This window comes from Emys orbicularis, chromosome 1, assembly GCF_028017835.1.
Source record: "Emys orbicularis isolate rEmyOrb1 chromosome 1, rEmyOrb1.hap1, whole genome shotgun sequence".
In the NCBI taxonomy this organism is placed as follows: Eukaryota; Metazoa; Chordata; order Testudines; family Emydidae; genus Emys; species Emys orbicularis.
In genome coordinates, this window is record NC_088683.1 from 250187387 (window position 1) to 250208046 (window position 20660).

Here is a 20660-nt window from a genome sequence, read left to right on the forward strand (position 1 = left end):
TCTGCAGAAATGGGAAGTTCAGCAGGAATTTTTCCAAGATTCATGGCAACGCATATCCATGGATCTGAGATTAGAGCTGAGCTCTGTATAAATTGAGATACCAAGCATAATAGGATAGGTCAAAGACAAAATAGCAGCCTGAACTCTGGCGTCCATATTGTAGACACAAAGAAGAATTTTGATGGGGTTAATAGTCCATTCCATAGTTCCTGTTGACTTTCTTTGGCATTGTGGTTTCAGGTAGGTCTTTAACATTATTGATGACAGAGCTATTAGAAACAGAGAAGAACAAAAACCAAGCAGGCAGGTACATTCCATGTTAGGATTTCTTATATATTTATTCAAATAAGCCAAACAGTTAAATACATGAAAACTTTAAATAAATAATAATAATAATTAATAAATAATACTTTAACACAATTCTGTAGCTAGTATTTACAGAAAAAAGCCCTTTAATTTCACAGAAAAATAAAACATTTTTCTTAAATCTATATTAAGCATACAGGTAAGTACAATAAATCCCTTGTAAACAATTCTCATAAGTCTGTTTGGATTTCCCTGGAACAAATGCTAGTGCAACTCTGCTGTGAATCACAGGTGCGAATAATAAATCTCTGTCCATCTTTCAGAGTAACAAGTGCTTCCTTTCCAACTGGAAGATTTAGTTTAACTGAACTTTTAGTAGCTTTGTCTTCCAACATGACCTGGATGAGCTGCAAATAAAACATGGAAGTGTAAATATTATCACTGTGGAGAGATTATATACCTGATCCTCCTGCTATTGAATAAAATGTCTTTTCTGTTATCTGTTTCAAGGGCCTGCTCCTGCAAACACTTATGTTTAGAAGAAGGATGATCCAGTGATTAGGGCACTAGCCAAGGGCATGGGAGACCCAGGAGTGAGTCCCTGCTCTGCCACAGCCTTCCTGTGTGACCCTGGGCAAGTCACTTATCCTCTCTGTGCCTCAGTTCTCCCATCTGTAAAATAGGGAAAATAGTATTTCCCTGCCTCACAGGTTTGTTGTAAAGATAGCTACAATATAGACAGTGAAGTGCTTTGAGCTGTACTGATGCAAAGCACTATATAAGAATTAGATATTACTATGCCTGTGAATAACTTTATGCACATGATTAGTGTTGTTGAATTCAGTGAGATTATTCATATGCATAGGTGCTTGCAGGATTGTGCCCCCAAATTTTTTACCTTTTCATTTAATTAAGTCTCCTCATAATGTGGGATATGTTTAACAGAATCACCAGACTAGCCTTCAGTATAATAATATATAATTGTATATACCCTGCCATATCCCCTCTTATTCTTCTCTTTTTCAAAATAAAGAACCCCGGTCCTTTCAATCTTTGCTCCTGTGGCATACCTCGTTAGGGTGAAATCTTGGTGTCAATAGGACTCTTACCATTGCCTTCTTTGGGGCTAGGGATTTACCCTGCCTCTAATCATTTTAATTAACACATTTATATAATTTTTGATAGAGTATTTGACATGAGGACACACCATTGATTTCTATAATGCAGTCAATTATTTCCTTATTTTTTCTATCCATTTAACAAATCAAAGCATTTGATTTGCTTATTTGCCATTGTTGTCCATTGAGGTTATAAGAAACCTAGGTCTCCTTCCTGTGATTTACAGTGTAGTATATGTAATGTAGGTGTAGAACTGACTACAGCACAGTGCTCTGCAGCTAATCCTACTGCAGGTGTGCAGCTGAATGGGATTTTAATTTGGTAACAGGTAAACAGAGAAAGCACAGAGTGTGTAGGCTGGGGTTTTATGGATGAGTGAACATTACTCATGCTGAGGGAAAGACAGTGCAAGCTCTGTAATAAGCAACTTGATATTTACCCATTCTCCAGATGATTATTATTAATGATGATGTTTACGTATTCAGAACTGTGCTGTGCCTTTCAAAATAGCAAGTAAAAACATGGTCCCTATGCCAAAAATTGTAGTCTACATTCAGTAAGTGAGGGTCATAAACAGATAGAGATGGGAGGGAGGAGGAAGGACAAGGGTGATAATAATATTACAGAGTTACTCAGTAAGACATAGACACATACTGATGGTTCTGATTCAAGGGTTTTTATTTATGACTATTATTCCTAATCCTCCCTCTCATTTCTTGTAGGCTTCACAGAAGACCTGTGTTTTCAGCAGTGACTTCAAGAAGATGAGGGTGGAAGTGTGACAAACAGGTTTTCCAAGCATAACAGGCTGCTTGGAAGAAAGCATGGAGATGCCTGTGAGAGAAGAAGATGAAGAGTATGGAGATTGGTGTTGGCAGAGCAGAGGGGAAGAAGGGAAAGGCAGAAGGAGACCAGCTTAGAGATATTTGCAGAGGCTGCATAAGGTAGGGGTTTGTGTGCAAAGGTAAGAAATTTACCCTTGATATACAGAGGAACAGGAAACCAGGCAAGTGACCCACAGAGGGGGTGATATGGTTGAAGGGGTGAGAGAGGGAGGTGATTTTGGCAGCAGCACTTTGGACAGACAGGAGAGACGGAGGAGTTTTGTGAAGACAAGGAGAAGACAAGGTTATGTCAAGTAATCTGGCTGTCCCAGAGACACGAGGTGCCAGCATTACCCACCACTATGCGGCTCCCCATTATCAGTTGACTCCTCCTTACGGCCTTCTTGGGGTGGAGCACCAAAAGCTCCAGCTCTCTTGTAGTTTCTGCAACAATCGCAGTAGTGAACACAGCACCAGCAGCACCTTTATAGACCTTGTTTCTCCTGGTCCAGTGATACCAAAACCTGCATTCTAAAGTGATTTATATTTTGAGTAGTAGAGTTGGGGTGATGAGAGAGGGATAAGGGAAGTATGTGAAAGGAGGAGTAGAGGGGGAGAAGGCAGGAAAATGGAGAGTAGAGTGGTTTAGGGGAAAGGCATAGGGAAGGAGAAGGACAAAGTGGAGGGAGAAGGTAAGGATCGGGAGGTTGAAGGTGGGAAGCATAATGGGGCTGAGCAGATAAGTGGGGTTGCATAACACCATTGGCTGCTAGTAGAGATGGGATACTTGGGTTGTGTGGTGTTCTGCTGAAGCTGACAGAATGCAGGTTCTGATGTCACTCTGAGGCCACGCCGATGCTCACTTGTGGCACTGAATGTGCTGACCTAAAGAAGCAGTAGCCCTGACCCCAATCCAGTACCTTTCCACTCTTGTCACTGAAGACATGTATAAGGTGGTAAATCTTGGGAGATAAGGTTGGCAGCAAAGGAACTGGAGTGGGGTCAGGGTACAACTCCTTATAATATAACATTAGGTCTGAATCTTAGTGCAATTAACATGTGTCCAGTTCCATTGGCTGCTGCTTTCTAGAAAGATTTAAGATGTATGCTGCCAGTATATGAAGAAGAAATCTGAAAACTCTTACATATGTACAATATTATTTATATTACTCTTAGACGTTCAATACACATCCACACACGCCATCATCTCTTGCAGTTGGGTTTTGAAAATTAATTCTATTTTATTGTTAAACAAATGTATTGTTACTTTTACCTTGTTGCCTGTGGCTGAGTCTACCAGACAGCTCAGGACCCTGAGAATAATGCTGTTTAGATTAACATCACTCTGGCTCTGTGTCAGAGTTACCCGAGTTGGCTCTGGGGCTCCGGCTCGAAACTGCTCAGCAGAAAAATTGTCCCAAAGGTGAGCAGGTTCATGAACTAGCTGGGTAGGTGAATCGTTTTGCTGCATGTCTGAGAGAGTTCCATCTCCTTCCTCCTCTATATGGGATTGGAGAATGTGAATAACATATTCCAAAAGTAGCAAATTAAACAAATGCCAGGATCCTAGGTTTAAACAACAACAAAAATCACTTGCAACATCATCACTTTTAGAGTTTCATATAAATACTCTACCTAACCAGGTACATCTTCCTTTGTAAACCACATGGTGTCATTATATTAATAGGATTTGGAGCATAGTACTCACCGAATAAGAAATCTTGAACTATGTGTGCCTGCTCACCAACACGCAGGCAGAATATGCCCTAAGTACAGATTTTAAACATGGACTAAAGGGGATCCCCCTTATTTTAACAATATGGGACAGTGTGGTTGTCCATCTTCCTTCTTTTGCAAGGCTTAACAACGTCCCATCATCTGTTGCCTTGCTCACACTGATTAATAATTCCAGCCCTCCCCAAACAAAAAATCCTACTGACTGCATATAGTTTGAGGCTCAATCAATATAACTGTATGAGTGAAGCTGAAAAGCCTAACTTGGAGCCTGCGCCAAAGCCCATTGAAGCCCATGGAAAGACCCTCATTGATTTCATTGGACTGTAAACCCCACTCAGCAAAGACCAAGTCTTCTTCCGTGTCTTGCTCCACACCAAGCACATTATTGGCACTAAACAAGCAATTAATAATAATCTTAACAAGGAATGAACACTTTACATGGGCATAAACTAGGAAGGATCTTCAATCAAGGTGCTGTGCCTAGGAACTTGTTAATTTTTAATTGAAAAACTGCCTCTGCTCTTATTGGATTATGCTCTAGGAACAAAAAATGTAGCCCTCACTTACAGGACAGAGGACGTTATCCTGGGAAGCAACGACTCTGAAAAACTTGGGGAGTCATGGTGGATAATCAGCTGAACTTCAGTTCTCAGTGCAATGCTGTGGCCAAAAGCTAGTGTGATCCTTGGTTGTATAAACAGGGGAATATCAAGGAGGAGTAGGGATGTTATATTACCTCTGTATTTGGCACTGGTGCAACTGCTCCTGGATTAGTGTGTCCACTTTTGGTGTCCCCACTTCAAGAAAGATGTTAAAAAATTGGAGAGAGTTCACAGAGGGGCCACAAGAATGATTAAAGGATTGGAAAACATGCCTTATTGTGAGAGACTCAATCTATTTAGCTTAACAAACAGAAGATTAAAAGATGATTAGATCACAGTCTAGAGCAGGGATTGGCAACCTTTGGCCCGCGGCCCGCTAGGGTAAGCACCCTGGCAGGCCGGGCCGGTTTGTTTACCCGCCGCGTCCGCAGATTTGGCCGATCGCGGCTCCCACTGGCCATGGTTTGCCGTCCTAGGCCAATGGGGGCTGCGGGAAGCGGCGCAGGCCAAAGGTTGCTGATCCCTGGTCAGAGGTACCTATGTGGGAAACAGAAATCTGATAACAGAGGGCTCTTCTATCTAGCAGGCAAAGGTATAACAAAATCCAATGACTGGAAGTTGAAGCTACACAAATTCAGACTAGAAATAAGGTGCACATTTTTAAGTGAGTGTAATTAACCACTGGAACAATTTACCAAGTGTTGTGGTGGATTCTCCATGACTGGAAATTTCTAAATCAAGATTGGATGTTTTTCTAAAAGATATACTCTAGTTCAATCACAGCTATTCGACTCGAAGCAGAAATTAATTCAGGGAAGTGTGTGGCGATGTGTTATGCAGATAGTCAGACTGGGTGATCACAGTAGTCCCTTCTGGCCTTAAAAAAATCTATGAATAAGGCAGGTAACCATTTTTTCTTCTTTGAGATGGTCTCTGCATATTTCCACCTGTAGAAGTGTAGTTGTCGGTGCAATCCCCAGGAGGATGGGCTAAGGAGTTTTAATTAAACAAGAATTGCAGAATTGCCCTCCTGAAGCAAATATCCAATCTGGATAGCAAGTCAAAAGAATAGTTAAAGACCTCTCAGTGCTTCTCTTCTTCATCTTGCCCTTATGCCTGAAGGCAACTGAGACCAGACCTTGAAATGTCCTGAAAGTAAGGGCCTGCTGGAGGTTTAGGAGTCAATGCCAATGAGAGATTGGTACTGACTTTTCTGACACAAAGGGGACAAAGATCTGGGCCTGTGTTCATTGCCGCACGGAGCATGAAAAAAGCTCTTACTTACCAAAACTGTCTGTATGGCACAGTGTCATTGCCTTGCTTACTGCAGTTAAGAGGAAGTTCCATCTCAGTTGGAAGTTAGCTGCTAATTTTCTAAACTCTTCTTTATTCTTGCTTGGCTGTAAATAGACAATGATTTGACTCATGATAAGGTCAAATAAAGAATGTACATGTAGTACTGAAGACTTCACAAGCAATTTGTATACAGAAATAAAAACAGTACAAGCAGTCTGAGATCCTCTGAGGGAAGATGCTATAGAAGTTCAAAGTACTATTATTACTTTTAAAAAATCACAACAGGAACTAACCAGGGAATAATTAATTAACAGGGAGTACAGCTTCCCCTGCTCCTTCCAAGGAGAAAAAAAAATTAAATAACTCCATTTAAATTTACATGATTATCCCATCTAGCCCAAACTACCAGCACCACTGCAGCTACTGATAATTCTGATCTACCACTGGAGGAAATATTGAAAGGCTGGTGAGGCAGGGGAAGAAGTATGCACAGTATTAAGATAGTTACATCTATTTCCATAGGCACAGCTATTTCAGTAGGAAAAGCCACTTTTCTACCAGCTGCTCAGATTTTAGCGTCTCCTAAATCATGAAGCACAGTTCTCAGTCTTATCTGCCTTTTCTTATAGGTTTTAGGTTATAAAGGAAGGTAATGTGTCATGGATATGAAGTTAGACCAGATACTTGCATTCCCAGCTGTGTGGTTATACAGGATGCATGCAAAGATGGAATTTTTGTCTGACAATTACTTTCTTCTTGTACATAATTTATGTAATCTTGATACTCTAGTCTGAGTATTGGTATGCAATACCACTGCTGCAAACTACTGACAAGCAGGATAACAACTGACTTGATTGTAACATGAAAGACAAACATATGATAAATGGTGTGATTTTGCCAGAAGCTGGGAATGGGCAACAGGGAATGGATCACTTGGTGATTACCTGTTCTGTTCATTCCCTCTGGGGCACCTGGCATTGGCCACTGTCGGAAGACAGGATACTGGGCTAGATGGACCTTTGGTCTGACCCGGTAGGGCCGTTCTTATGTTCTTATGATGGTTTTTTTCTTTTTTAAATAATGAGTTAATTTTGTACCTGAATGACAAAAGCCTGAAGATTTGAAGACATACAGTTCAGGAAAACCCTAACATCTGTGGAAGTATCCAGCAAGGAAATCAAGTTATTCAAGCCTATAAAATATAAAAGGAATATGCATTGCTTGCAGCATTTGGTTTACACCTCTCTTTAGCAGTAATGTAAAAAAAAAATACATTAAACAACTGCTCATAACATATTAATAGATTTTGGACCAGATTTTGACACCCCCATTAATGCTGGGTGGCATCTAACTCTGAAATTAATTCCATTCTATTCAGGTTCATGTCCTTTTCCATCACTGTAATACATGACTACTCACCATGAGTAAGGGTGGCCCTCTAAGAGTAGAGGTTATTTCAAATGTGAAAGGAGAATGGAGGGACTGAGTTTGTAACACTATCAGATTATTAATTTAAGTTTTCACTTGATTCACAAAGCTGTCTTTTTCACCTGCTGATGTGGAGACAATTGCTTTCAAATGATAAAAGGAGTTTCTGAAAATTTTCCTGAGAAACTAAAAATTTAGCCACCATTGCCCAAACTCAGTTCAGATGTGGCAAAAGCAAAATGTTTGAAAATTAATACACTAAGCCAAATGCTATATAGTGATCTACACCAAAGTCAATATTATTCTGTAACAAAAGTAAAGACTTTGGGTTTATATCAGTACAACTGAGAGTAGAATTTGTCCCTGTGTCTTCTTCCTTCAAGAAGGTTCAAGGACAATCAATAAATCCACTTCTGTAAAAATAAGGTACTCACTAATTCTAGTAGCAATAATACTTTGCATTTATAAAGTGTTTTGGATTTTTAAAGCATTATATAAGCATAATCTAATTAGTTCTCACAAATACTCTGTGAACTAGGAAAAAGAATCACAGAGAGATGAAATGTCCAAATTCACATAGCAAGTCAGGGACAGAACCAGGAACAAAACTCAAGATTTTCTTTTCCAGTCATATGTTCAGTCCAGTAGACCAAGTTGCCCATCTGTCACTAATAAATTTAAATGGCAGCCATTACTCTAAGAATTAAACTTGTCATTATAGTCCTATCATTATTCATTACAATGGTAAATGTATTATGTCATTGCTCCATATAAACATTGCATTTTGTTGTTTATAAATGACATAGTATAAAGACACAGATTGCAAGGTCAATAACCTTTGTCCTGTTCATTGTACAATATTCAAATCTGTCCATTTGAAAATAATGTAGTGTGATTTGGTTAATAACACAGGATCATGCAAAATGTAATTCTCCATTCTTTTTTATTAACAATAAAACATAGATATACTCATTTGTCAACATTTTGCTCAAAGTACATTGTTAGAATGACATAAAAATGCTGCTGCTGCTACAGAAAGCTGTAAGACAGAACCAGAACTGAAAGCTTATCATTCTTATCTTTTAATGCTTAGAGGATAATGTTATATGCACCAATCTCAATTTTACTGGACCTGTTCCAATAATTAGTGTTATAGCAAGACTACGCTTCCACTTAGGACAGATCATGAATAAACAAACACGGGGAAACGCTAAAGCTTAAATAACATATGAGCCAAGTGCTTCAATGAATAGAAAAGATATAAAAATATTACATTTGAGTTCCATGTCACTTTCCATTTCATCCATATTTCTAAACTTCTTTTGCAAGGGGTTTCCAGGAATGTCCACAATTCCCTGGTTGATGATGGCATTCAAGTCTGATTTTAAAACAGTAACTCTGCTGTTGTTGTTCAAGACTATTCTCATTGTCTATAGATAAAGAAAAAAAAGGAAGTACCTTTAATTTTGTTAAACTCTTCTCAGTCAAAAAATACCCCTTGTTCAGTGTTAAGTTAGAACACGGAGTTTAATGACATTACACAAACAGTCTAGTCCCCAAAGCACTAGTTAGGCACATTTCAAATTTTCCTCACAGAATGTTCAGCAATTGATGATCTACTTCTCAACTATATTCTGTATTCTTGAGCAAGGTGGAGCAGACAATATTGACCAATATAAAATAACCTGGCCTGGTGACTTTTCAGTATGTGAGCCTGTTGCTCTTATATCAAAGAATACTGTAGTCTTATAAAGACTGAAGAATGAAAAGGTGTATCAGGACTAACTTTTCCTCAATGGCAACGGACATTGATGTGTGTGTCTCAATTAAATTCACAGGCAGTTTTTCACATTCTGCTCAGAAAATATAACAACAGCTCTATCTTTGAGATCTGAAATGTAAAATTGGTTGAATTATTTGGTAAAATAGTATTAGCTGAGACTGAATACCTTTTCTTTGTTTGTGAATCATTTGTGAAGTGATTCTGATTTATTCAAAGTATTCCTCATTCACACATATTCTCCCAATACTTTCAGCAATACATTTTCAGCTTGTAGATTGTTTATGAACTGTTCACTTCACCTATTTACTATTCATAGGTTGTGACTGGTTACCTTTATCACATGGTATTATTTTGGCTTCCCTAATGAAACTTTTAAAATGGGAAAATAATGAAGAGAGAATAATGGATGATGAATAATGCACCTCTGGTATGGACTTTCAGATGAATAATCATTTGTGCTAAAATTCAGAAAACTTTCAGGATTCACAAACATTTGCACAAAAACCCAGCGATCAACTGGATATTTGTGAATAATGAATGACAGCACAAACAGCAGTGGAGTGCAATAGGCTCATTTATTTGCAAATATAATTCTAACCTGTTTTTTTCATTATTCACCCCATTTGACTGCAATATCAGTAACACTCCAGTCCTCATTCATTTTAGTTTAATGCAGTTCATCTTACAAAACAGTTTTTGGGCAGGATTAAATATTACCCCCTTCTTCTCCCTGTTTCACTGGGAGTTTCCAGGCTCACAAGAAATAAACTAGAAACACCCAACTTACAAAACACCCCTGCTTTTTTCTATCATCAGGAAATAAGAAGACCCCAAGCTTCTAACAGCAGCTGCTAAAAACAAGAGAATGTGACTCTGAACATTAGTGACAAAATATGGGTGTGGCATCCTCAGTATGACACCCAGATCCATATTTCCAATTCTTTAGGCCACATTGGTGCAGTGCAACAATTTATTGTGTTGGACTATGAGTGAGGGCTTGCTGACTAAAAGCCAACCCTGACAACACCTAGATTATGCTTACAGAAAGTAGGAAGCAACCAGAGGAAATGGCAGAAGTTATATCCACACTCCTCTTTTAAGGGGTACGCCCATTTTATTACATCCCCAATTATTTCTGGGTGTCCCAGTATCAGCAGATGTCAAGTGTGCTTCTTATCATCTGCACATGGCAGAGAGGTTACATCATTCTCTTTCAGATGCTGACCTTGCTGAGGTTACCCATGCTTTGTCACCAGGTGGTTAGATTATTGCAAAGCACTCTATGTGGAGCAATATGTTTATACCATTCAGAAACTGCAGTTGACGCAGAATGCAGCAGCACAGTCATTCAATGGTGTTTCTCATTAGGAGCACAGTGACCTGCACTGGCTGCCAATTTATTTCTGGGTAAAGTTCAAGGTATACTTTGAGTGTAGGAGGGTTTGCTTTTGACCTATAAAGCTCCATGTGGTTTGGGTCCTGTCTACCTGAGTGACCACCTAGCTCCCTATGAGATACCTATGTGTTTCTCACAGGAAAACAGTTATGATTATTTGAGGTGTTCAGGCTATCAATCCCGTAGTAAAACCAGGAAGGGCCTGAAGTCCCAATGAGGGATCTAGTAGAACAATCCAATGAAGGATCCTTGACAGGCATTTGCTTCCTGCCTTGGTTCACCAGAAGCCATCAAATCTGAACATGAAACAGTCTCTCATGGAAGCTGTAATAGAGGCTATCTTGATGAAGGAAGGTTTTCTGGAAGTTTGTTTTAAAGACTTATTTCATATTTCACTTGTTCAAATATTTGTTTTTAAAACACATTCTCATTTACACTAAGGCCTCTGTATACTGTTCTGGTAGTTTAAAGGGGCCTTACACATGTGAGTGGTAAAAAGGGGTCTTAGGCCTCGTCTACACTGGGGGGGATCGACCTAAGATACGCAACTTCAGCTATGAGAATAGCGTAGCTGAAGTCGACATTCTTAGATCGACTTAGAATCACTTACCTCGTGTCCTCACGGCGCGGGGTCGACTGCTGCCACTCCCCCGTCGACTCCACTTCCGCCTCTCGCCGCAGTGGAGTACAGGAGTCGATGGCAGAGCGATCGGGGATCGATTTATCGCGTCTACACTAGACACGATAAATCGATCCCCGACAGCTCGATCACTACCCGCCGATCCGGGTAGTGTAGACGTACCCTTAGTGTAAATGAGAATCAGGCCCATAATATTTTTAGGGTATAAGGGCAATGTACAGTTGCCCAGATTCTAGATGGTGCTAGATGGAATCTAAAGCTGCCGGAGATTGCCACTGGAGAATTCCCCTGGCATAGGGTGAATTTCATCTGGAATAAAGCTCATTGGTGTAAGTTAAAGCTGACCCCCAGTAACTTTAATTTGTGCAGGGAGTGGGCAGCTGAGTATCAGAGAACTAATACACAGTGACAAAACAAGCCCAGTAAATCTAAATAAACAAATTTTGAATTAATGGGAGTTGTAGGCACCCTGAGTCTTGCAGGTCGTTCTCTAAGGTGCATAAGAAATAGTGATTAGGGATGTGTGGGCCTGACCTTATAATAATAAATAATTAATGGAGAGATATCCCATCTCCTAGAACTGGAAGGGACCTTGAGGTCATCGAGTCCAGCCCCCTACCTTCACTAGCAGGACCAAGTACTGATTTTGCCCCAGATCCCCAAGTGGCCCCTTCAAGGCTTGAACTCACAACCCTGGGTTTAGCAGGCCAATGCTCAAACCACTGAGCTATCCCTCCTGAGCACCCTAAAGGCATGCTGCAGTCAGTGGGAGTTGAGGATGCTTGTCCCCTCACAGGACAGGCCCGGTGTGTGTGGAAGGGAGCAATTTGGTTTTTTAAAAATGTTTGATCTATTTTTAGTTTTTTTAATTGTCTTCTTTATTTTGCTGCTGATATGGTCTTAAATAAATTAAATGAAAAGCCAGACTTAGGTAGAGGCAGCTCTGACTCCCCTTGCACTGGAGGGGTGGGGGCAGGGTGAAGAGGTGGGTAGTAATTACCACTAGTATTTTGGCTCACCTTTGTTGGTCTGCATATTGGAGGGGTGAAGCCAACACATCACCCATTTCCCTCCTCCTCCCTGCCCACTCCTTGCCTATCTGCTTGGGGTAGAGTAAGCAAATGTGCAGTACTCTTTATCCCTGCACATCTAGACCCAAGGTAAAGGTAGCTCATGTAAAGGAGGGGAGAGAAGTGCAGCCCACCTTGCAATCTAGCCATAAATAAATACAATTTGTTATAAAATATACAACACACTAGTTATGGGGTTAAAAAGCCAGCTGAAGTTTTTCTGGTCAGGAAGAATAGCACTGTGGGGCCAACAAGAAGTGGGAGACACACACTGTCTTATATTTCCAGTTTTAGACCAAGCTCATCCCTCCCGTGACAAAACCCATCGAAGGTGACCCTGAGTAGGAAAGATGAGTGAAAGCAAGCTTGCAGAGATCCTTGCTGATTGTCCTATTGGGGATGGAGTGGTGAGGATGGCCTACCCCAGTGGAAAAGGGCACAGGCTTGTCTCCACACCTGACTGATCCCCAGGGACCCATGCAAAGGCCTTGTGTCTCTGAAACAGTTTGAACTCTAGCTTGAACTCCTCCTCAGCTCCCTGCTAGTGTGCCTTCATTACAGCTGTGGTACAGGGATCGCCCCAGGCATGATGGCTTCAGCACCCTGAAATGGGGGGAGGGGGAATACTAAATGCAACCTATTATATAACAACTCCAGGCTGTATCATCTCCTGGGATTTGAGGGAGGACAATGTGCAGCCACCATCCTGTACAAATTTGGCTAGTCTCCACTGATTCCCCCAGCATGGATCCTGACTTTATTTGAGAGGCTTCTGCAGGATCCAGAGTGGTAAACAGTGCAAAAGAGAGTGCTCTCCGTGTGTGGACCTAGGAGGCATGATTTGTCCCCCAATCATGGCTTGTAGCAATGCACAAACATAAAGAAATGTTTTGTTGTTATATTACAAAAAGAGTGTGTAAAATACATAACCAAAAATTAGGTCAGGCTTATTACATGGGAGGTGTTCAAGCCTTGTGCTTTATGGGTTCAGGTTTTAAAAAGTACATAAAACATACCTTTGCCATATTAGAAAGATACGTCTTTCTTCTTAGTCTTTTTACAAACACAGTAACTTCTGTTAAGGAGGAAGAGGCAGGTGTTTCTTATCATTGGCATTTTAAATTCTAAAGCACATTAATGAAGACAGATTTTATTATAATTTAGAAAATGGGCCCCTGAGGGAGCAATGTGAAAGGCTGAGGGCTTAATCCTGCAAGGTATTTAGTGCCTTGACTTCAAAGATAGTTGAGGTACTCAGCATCTTGTAGGATTCAGCCCTATCATTCTAAAGCTTGCAGTTAGCAGACAATAGCTGCACTGATTAAAACTATTCCTAAAATCAATAGACTCATGACAAAGAGGAGAAAACCCCCAAGATTTCCCACCTATTATACTTTTTCTTTTTACTTGCAGCCCTATGCTGTTATATTACCATTTAAGATCAATTAAAGCAACAACAATTATAAATCTTTTCAATTTTGATTTAAAAACTGAAACCTTCACCTTCCTGCTTCCACAGTCATGAAGCATAATGACTAAGAGCTGGTATTTTATTTGTTTCCAGTAGCACTCACAATGTAGACACTGTGCAACACTTGGAAAGCATCGTTCCTGTCCTGGGATCTTCAGGATAAAATATTGTTTATATTTTATACTTAGGTGCAGGGAGAGCCAGTGTAACTATAAAATAAGTTACAGAAGTTTCCACATGGACAATCTTTTCTCTGATTAGGATTCATGACTTCCTGGGGTTTATGCAGGCCAGAAGGCTATGTTTATTTCTGAATAAGGCCCAATCTAATATATTACCCACAAAAGACTATGTTAAAAGAACATTATTAAGGTTGCAAAGTCAAACACGCAAACGTTATGTAAGGCCAGAATTAAGATTGCCTTTGAAACCTTAATTTGACCCCCTGGTGCCTATGCATTACGATACAGTCTTTAATTAGATGATCCCACACTATTTTTTCCACAGGACCCCTGCCTCATTCACTGCACAGGATGGATGGTGCTCAATTAATGAGCAGATATTCACTATTCTGTGGTTGTACAGCATCTAGCACAATGGGGTCCTGTTCCATGACTGGGGCCTAAGTGCTATGATAACATAGATAGTCATTATCATCCTCATTTTACAGATGGGAACTGAGGCACAGAGACATTAAGTCAAAAATATCCACTAATTTGGGGTGCCCAATTTGAGACACCTAGGTCCTGATTTTTCAGAGTACTTAGCGTTATATAGGACTTTATATATTCAAGCTCCCATTGTCTTTAGTTACAGCTGTCAGTGCTTAGCACAAATCAGGCCTCGGGGTCTCAAAGTGGGCACTCAGAAAGGGAGGAACAGCCAATTAGTGCCCACTGATAGATACGGGAATTGCTTGCAATATCTTTGGGAGACCATATTGTATTAAGTGTATGAATGGTTTATGTATCATTGTGGGCCAGGGATTGAATGCACCCCATGTGGGGAGGGTTACCACAGTTTGTCCAGAAAGTGAAAATAGTAGGGAGAATTAAGGCAAATCACTCAAATTATAACACCTCCAAAGAGGTTCCTCTCCTGGTGAGGCGCACATATTTTACTTCAGACTAGGTTCTCCAGAGACCAACAGACAAAAAAAGGACTTTGGGATAAACAGCCTGAGCTTAAAGTGACCGGGGCCGTGGTTCTGTTCCTGATCTAAAGACTGAAATGAACTTGTAACCAAAGGGAAAGCCAGCTGTGGGGTTTGAAAGACTGACACCTACCAAAACCCTGTGTTGGAGTTGGGGGTGACGTCTGATAAACTTTTTAGCATGTGTGTAGTTTCTTTTATTGTTTTTATATTCTTTCTCAGTAATGCTTTTACCTTAAGAATACATGTGCTTGCTTAGAAGGAGCTGTGTGGTAACTTGTAACTGCTGTCAATACACTGGTCATAGCCCTCAGAGAGAAAGCAAAGCACAGGCACTTTCTTTCAGGCAGACTGGCTTGCTAGGAATGTCACAGTGTAGATCAGGGAGCAGTGCAGCCTAAAAAACCCCTGTCAGAAGGGAGTGAGACATGGGTGTCCACCCAGGAGAGGTGACAACTTGGAGCTGTAAACCTTTAAATGAGTGCCCTCGAGGGACCATGGAAGGTAAATACAGGTGCAGTTACCTTGAAACTATGACAACTACCTCTGAAAAGTTTGGTTTAAGTGACTTGCTTAGCAATACATACAAACTCTGTGGCAGAAGCAGAGAGAGAATCCCATTCTTGGATTCCATTACAGTTTCCGGCAAGGAATGTGCTCTAGTCAGTGGGTACAGTCTCTTCTGATTATTTTCCCCTAACTTAACCCTTCAGTCCCATTCTACTTGCCAGTTTCAGTCTGTATTCTTCAGGTTTCTCAGCCCAGTGTCAGTCTCCTTGCCCAACCAATCCCAGTTCCCACCTCCTGGCTCTTTCATCTGATTTGTCTCTTACCACCCAACCACTGGTGCCCAGTCCTAGTCTCCCATTCTGGGCTCCTCATCCAATCTCAGTCTCCCTCACCCACTCCCTGTCTCCTTGTTCCAGTCTCTTTGTCCAGCCCATACCAGTTTCCCCCTCGCAACTGATCTCCTTGTCAGATCTGTCTCCCCTTCCCTTCTCTGTTTACCCCTCACTGCTTCATTGTCCCAGTCTCCTAGTGCAGCCAGTCCCAGTCTACCCCAATCCCCTCACTGGATCTCCGTGTTCCCCCACCATAGTCAAGTGGCTCCCAGTTCTGCCAAATCCATTTCCCTCACTGGCTGCCAGTCCCAGTCTTCCTCTCCAGCTCCCAGTTATAGTTCTCTCCTCCATACAGTTCCAGTCTCAGCAGACTCCTTAATCCAATCTACCCCTTTCTCTCTCCCTATCATCTGTTTTTTATCCCCTCTGTATTTGAAGCCAATGGCTTCCTCCTCCACACTCCCTGGCTGCCATCAGGGAGGGTCATGAGAGTACAGGAGAGACAGGTTCCTTGCTGTCTGTTCTGGTGCCAGCCCTCACCCCAGCCTACAGCAGCCAGGAGCAGCCATTACAGTGAAAGTCTATCTTCACCCCGGTAGCCCTGGTCTGGAGCACACTCAGTTTTTCTGTAGGGATGGCATATGTGCAGTGTGGCAGCATTAGGAGCTAGGGTGACCATATAGAAAGTGTGAAAAATTGAGACGGGGTGGGAGAGTAATAGGCGCCTATATATAAAAAAGCCCCGAATATCGGGTCTGTCCCTATAAAATTGGGACATTTGGTCACCCTACTAGGAGCTGTGAGGGGATGGAGCATGCTCAGTGAGTATGGAATCTTCAGAGATTTTAGCTGATAATCTCTCGCAAGTCTAGTAAGCATGTGCAAACTGAAATTTTTCCAAGATCATAACTTGGCCAAATTTGGGCAGATTTTCACAGGGAGAGCATAAGGCACATCCCTGACACAAAGCCTCCTTCTCCCTCTTGGTCAAATTTCAAGGCATGATGAGGGCGCTAGAGTATTTCAGAGATCTACCTCTCTACTACATGTCTCCTTCTGTCCAAACTAAAATCTCAGCCTGTCTCTCAGACATCGTCTTGTGGATGTCTAGCCATCAGCCATCAAGCTCAACATGGCAAAAAAGAGCTCCTAATCCTCCACCCAAACCCTTCCCACTATCTCCTTTCTCAATCACTGGCAACACGACCATCTTCTCTGCCACTCAGTCCAGTAACCTGGGTGTTATCTTCAACTCAGACCTCTTCCTAGGTCCTCACATCCATGCTATGTCTAAGTCTTGCAGATTCTTTCTGCATAACACCTCTAAGATACAGCCTTTCCTATCCATCCACACAGCTAAAACTCATGTCCAAGCTCTCATCATCTTGCATCTCAATTAGTGCAACATCATCTTCCCTGGCCCTTGCCCTGTTGCTATTCATTCAGAATGCTGCTGCAAAGATAATTCTCCTAGGCTTTGACTATGTCACCCCTCTCTTTGCATCCCTTCACTGGCTCCCTCTCCGCTATCATATAAAACATACACCATTTCTCTTCACTTTCAAGGCCCTTCATGATCTATCTCCACCCTACCTAACATCTCTCATTCAGTAATGAAAAGTTGTCTCCCAACTCTGATTAGCCCATGATGTCAGCCATCATCACCCACTTCTTAAAATTTTCAAACAAACACCTATATGCTTTCTGCCATGCTGCCCTTCATGCTTGGGAGAAGTTCCCTGTAAACATCCACAAAGCGACCTCATTATCCACCTTCAAAATCCTCCTTAAAACTGTACTTTGCAGTGAGGCCTACAAAAAATTGACAACAGTTAGGCTGCCAGCGTGCTGAGACCACTGCCTATCATGCTGGTTGTTTCCTTGCACTGTCTCATCTGTCTGTCTGTATCCATCTGTTGTCTCTGGTCTTAGATTGCAAGCTCTTTGGGCAGAGACTGTCTTTCTGTTCCGTGTTTGTACAGCACCTAGCACAATGGGGCTCTGGTACATGTCTGGGCTCCCAGGTGCTATGATGTTGATGATGATGATGATGATGACTGATAATTATAATTAATAATAATATAATAAAGAAAGAAAATGCTTCAGATTTTTTAACATGGGCAAAACAACATATTTTCTCCTAGCCTTGTTCTCATAAATGACTGAACTGTTCCCCCTGAAATTTTCCAAGAAAATTCAGTTGGAGGCAGTCACCTAGCATGGAAAATTTCAACCCAAATTTTTAAAGTTTAGCAAAGTTATAAGAAACTGAAAACAGGGTCTCATAATGGGAAGTGTTGTGCAATCCTAATAATAGATGATGCTACCAACCCTGCATATAATAATTTCATAAATGAATAGGAACTTTGAAGTTTGTTACAGCTTACAAAATGGTATCACTATTTATCTGTTGTTTGTAAAGTTGCACTCAGTAATTTAGTTTGTTTACCAAAATGCTGGTGATGTACTATAACTTTAAGATAGACCTTGCTGTCAGTTTCAGCTATTTCTAACTATGATCTACCGTCTCTGCACATTATTCATAATCATCGACACTGCCAAAGAGACCATGCCCAAGCACAGGTTTTACAAAAAGTTTTATAAACACTCTTACTTTGCATGGTTTAGCATTGACTGGACATAATTTGGTTAAAACTGTTTTTACAAATTGTTTGAGACTTCTTATTTTTGGTTGTAACCAAATTAATCCCAGTCCTCACAGGTATCAAAATCATGCCACCTGAAAGTTTTTAAAATCATATTTTAAAAATGGTTTAGTAACAGTCTTCTTTGCACTGTAGGTGGAGCTTAAAAATAGATTTGTTATAAAGTTTTGAACAATTTCTATCCATCCATCTATCCATCCACTTATAATTTCTCTATTATTGATGCATACCTTTGATTTTGGACATTCGTAGTAAGAGTGGAAAATCTTCCAAAACAGTAAGCAGCCAGAGTTTAACATTTTTACTGAACAATCTGACTGACTTCAAATATTGTATAGAGACATCTTTCAGGAAGTCATCAAGCAGAATGCTCTCCATTTCCTAAAACAGAGGTTCATAGGGAAACTACATTATTTTTGGCTTGCTACAGATGCTTCTAGAATCATAAGACAAAATTGTATTTATGGCCTAAATCTGCATAATACTAGGGGCCTGTTCCTACTTCCACTAAAGTCAATGGCAAAACTCCCATTGATTTTAATGGCAGTAGGAACAGATGCTAACTATAGAAGCCTAAATATCATTTATTTAATTAGTTACCAAACATTATTATGATGGCCAGTTTCAGGTAAAAGGTAAATTCTTATGAATGAAGAACTATATGTTTCAATATGGAAGTTTCACTAAAAGTATATACTGCTGTCAAAGGAACAACATAGGTTTGGTGTTTTTTAAAAATGGCGGCAATCCAATGTTCATTCTTCATCAGTCACATCCAACCTCATGTTAAAATAGCCCAAGGTCATAAAAGCAAATTCCACTGATGTAGGCTGGATCTTTTAAAGGAGCCTATGGAAATTCAGTGAGAGTTGGGGGTCAAACTCCAATGGGCTCATCCAAAAATCTCAGGCATAGAGTTTCAACATAGAGTACAAAGAACAGACTTAAGATTCAGGTGGTATTTCTGGGTACAGATACATAATAAACAACTGTGATTCTGTCTCAAATAGAATTATTGAAAAGATGTGAACAGATAGCAAAATAATTGCAATAAACAAATCTGTGTCTACAGTACCTTGAACAGCTGTCTATCATAGCATTTAAAGAGTTGGCATATATCTGGCAGTGACATAAGCATTATTGTTTCAGGCTGCAAAGACTTCCAGAATGACATGATAAGGTCTTCCACCTATTGCACAAATTCCTTGGTTAATTTTCATTACATTTGCACTTGTGGAACGCTAAACTGAATGCAAACAACACAACACTCCTCACTGCAGCAGAGAGAGGAGCTCTGATGGAGCCGATAGTGGTTCCTTGGTTCTCTTCCTGGCTCCATCCTAGCCCTAGTTCAGGCCCAGGTTAGAGCAGCCTAGGGGAGCCAGTTAAAAATTAAAAGGAAATTGAAGAAAAAAGAAGAAAAGAAGCAGTAACGTAAATATGGCCCCAGATATGGGGATAAGTGGCTGAATATGAACTATGCCTTTCTCAAGAACAGTTCTGTAAATCATCCCCACAACCAACCCATGTTTAAACACAAATCAGCCAAAAACTAAGGCAAAGTTTGGTAGAAGTCTTGTTCTCCTTATAATGTTCTGAGATCCACCAAGCATTTTTTCCTCTTTCAGAAGTCAGTATCTGCCCTTTGCAAAGTATTTAAATTCGAACTCATTTTAAATTCAATGGGAGTTAGGCACCTAAATAGCTGGGTCTCTAATTTGGCCTCTGGAACACGTAAGTATGTTATGTTAATAAAGTATTCCAGAATGATTTAACTGAGTGCTCATTTTGCATATAAATAATCATCACCTGACATAAAGAAAGTGAACTTACATGGAAATAATTTTGTCATTGCAATCAGTTTTTGTCATCTAAATAAATCACTAATACTCATATTTACAGATATGTTGTTAAAACAATGGCATACCCTGTCAAGTTCATTGTTCCTCAAGTTCTGTAAAACATCTTGACAGTAGTTACAATACTCATCAGCAAGCAATGCAACCTAGAGAATGCAAACAAAAAAGAGTCTGCAAAACAATCACACAGGCCAAGAGCTAATTTTCTTGATTATTGAATGGCTAAACTTACTATTTTATATGAGTGTGTCTTTCCTAACTCTTGCTCCCAAGAAGAAAATCTCTTGAATTCAGGCAAAGGGGATCCAAATTTGTCTTTCTCTGTCTGCAAATTGATACCGGACTGGAAACAATTTAAAGGCTTACTTTTTTAAACAATCACTCTGTTAGATTTTTAAATTTAAACAATAAAATGTTAAGAAAAGAAGAACACACTTATCTTACTAACATTTCATATTATATTAAAGG

General features: G+C 40.4%; 1 protein-coding gene across 1 annotated transcript in view; it reads right to left on the reverse strand.

The window, feature by feature from the left end:
* Window positions 1-536: 536 nt before the first annotated feature.
* Window positions 537-20660, reverse strand: part of RFX8 (regulatory factor X8) — a 49452-nt gene continuing 29328 nt past the window's right edge. The window contains exons 6-15 of the mRNA XM_065423508.1: window positions 20425-20535; window positions 20261-20338; window positions 19409-19522; window positions 18564-18714; window positions 13218-13276; window positions 8586-8742; window positions 6982-7076; window positions 5874-5988; window positions 3523-3815; window positions 537-713 (exon numbers count right to left, since the gene is read on the reverse strand). Of these exons, the coding sequence (XP_065279580.1) occupies window positions 537-713; window positions 3523-3815; window positions 5874-5988; window positions 6982-7076; window positions 8586-8742; window positions 13218-13276; window positions 18564-18714; window positions 19409-19522; window positions 20261-20338; window positions 20425-20535 (1350 nt within the window). The remainder of the gene's footprint in view (window positions 714-3522; window positions 3816-5873; window positions 5989-6981; window positions 7077-8585; window positions 8743-13217; window positions 13277-18563; window positions 18715-19408; window positions 19523-20260; window positions 20339-20424; window positions 20536-20660) is intronic.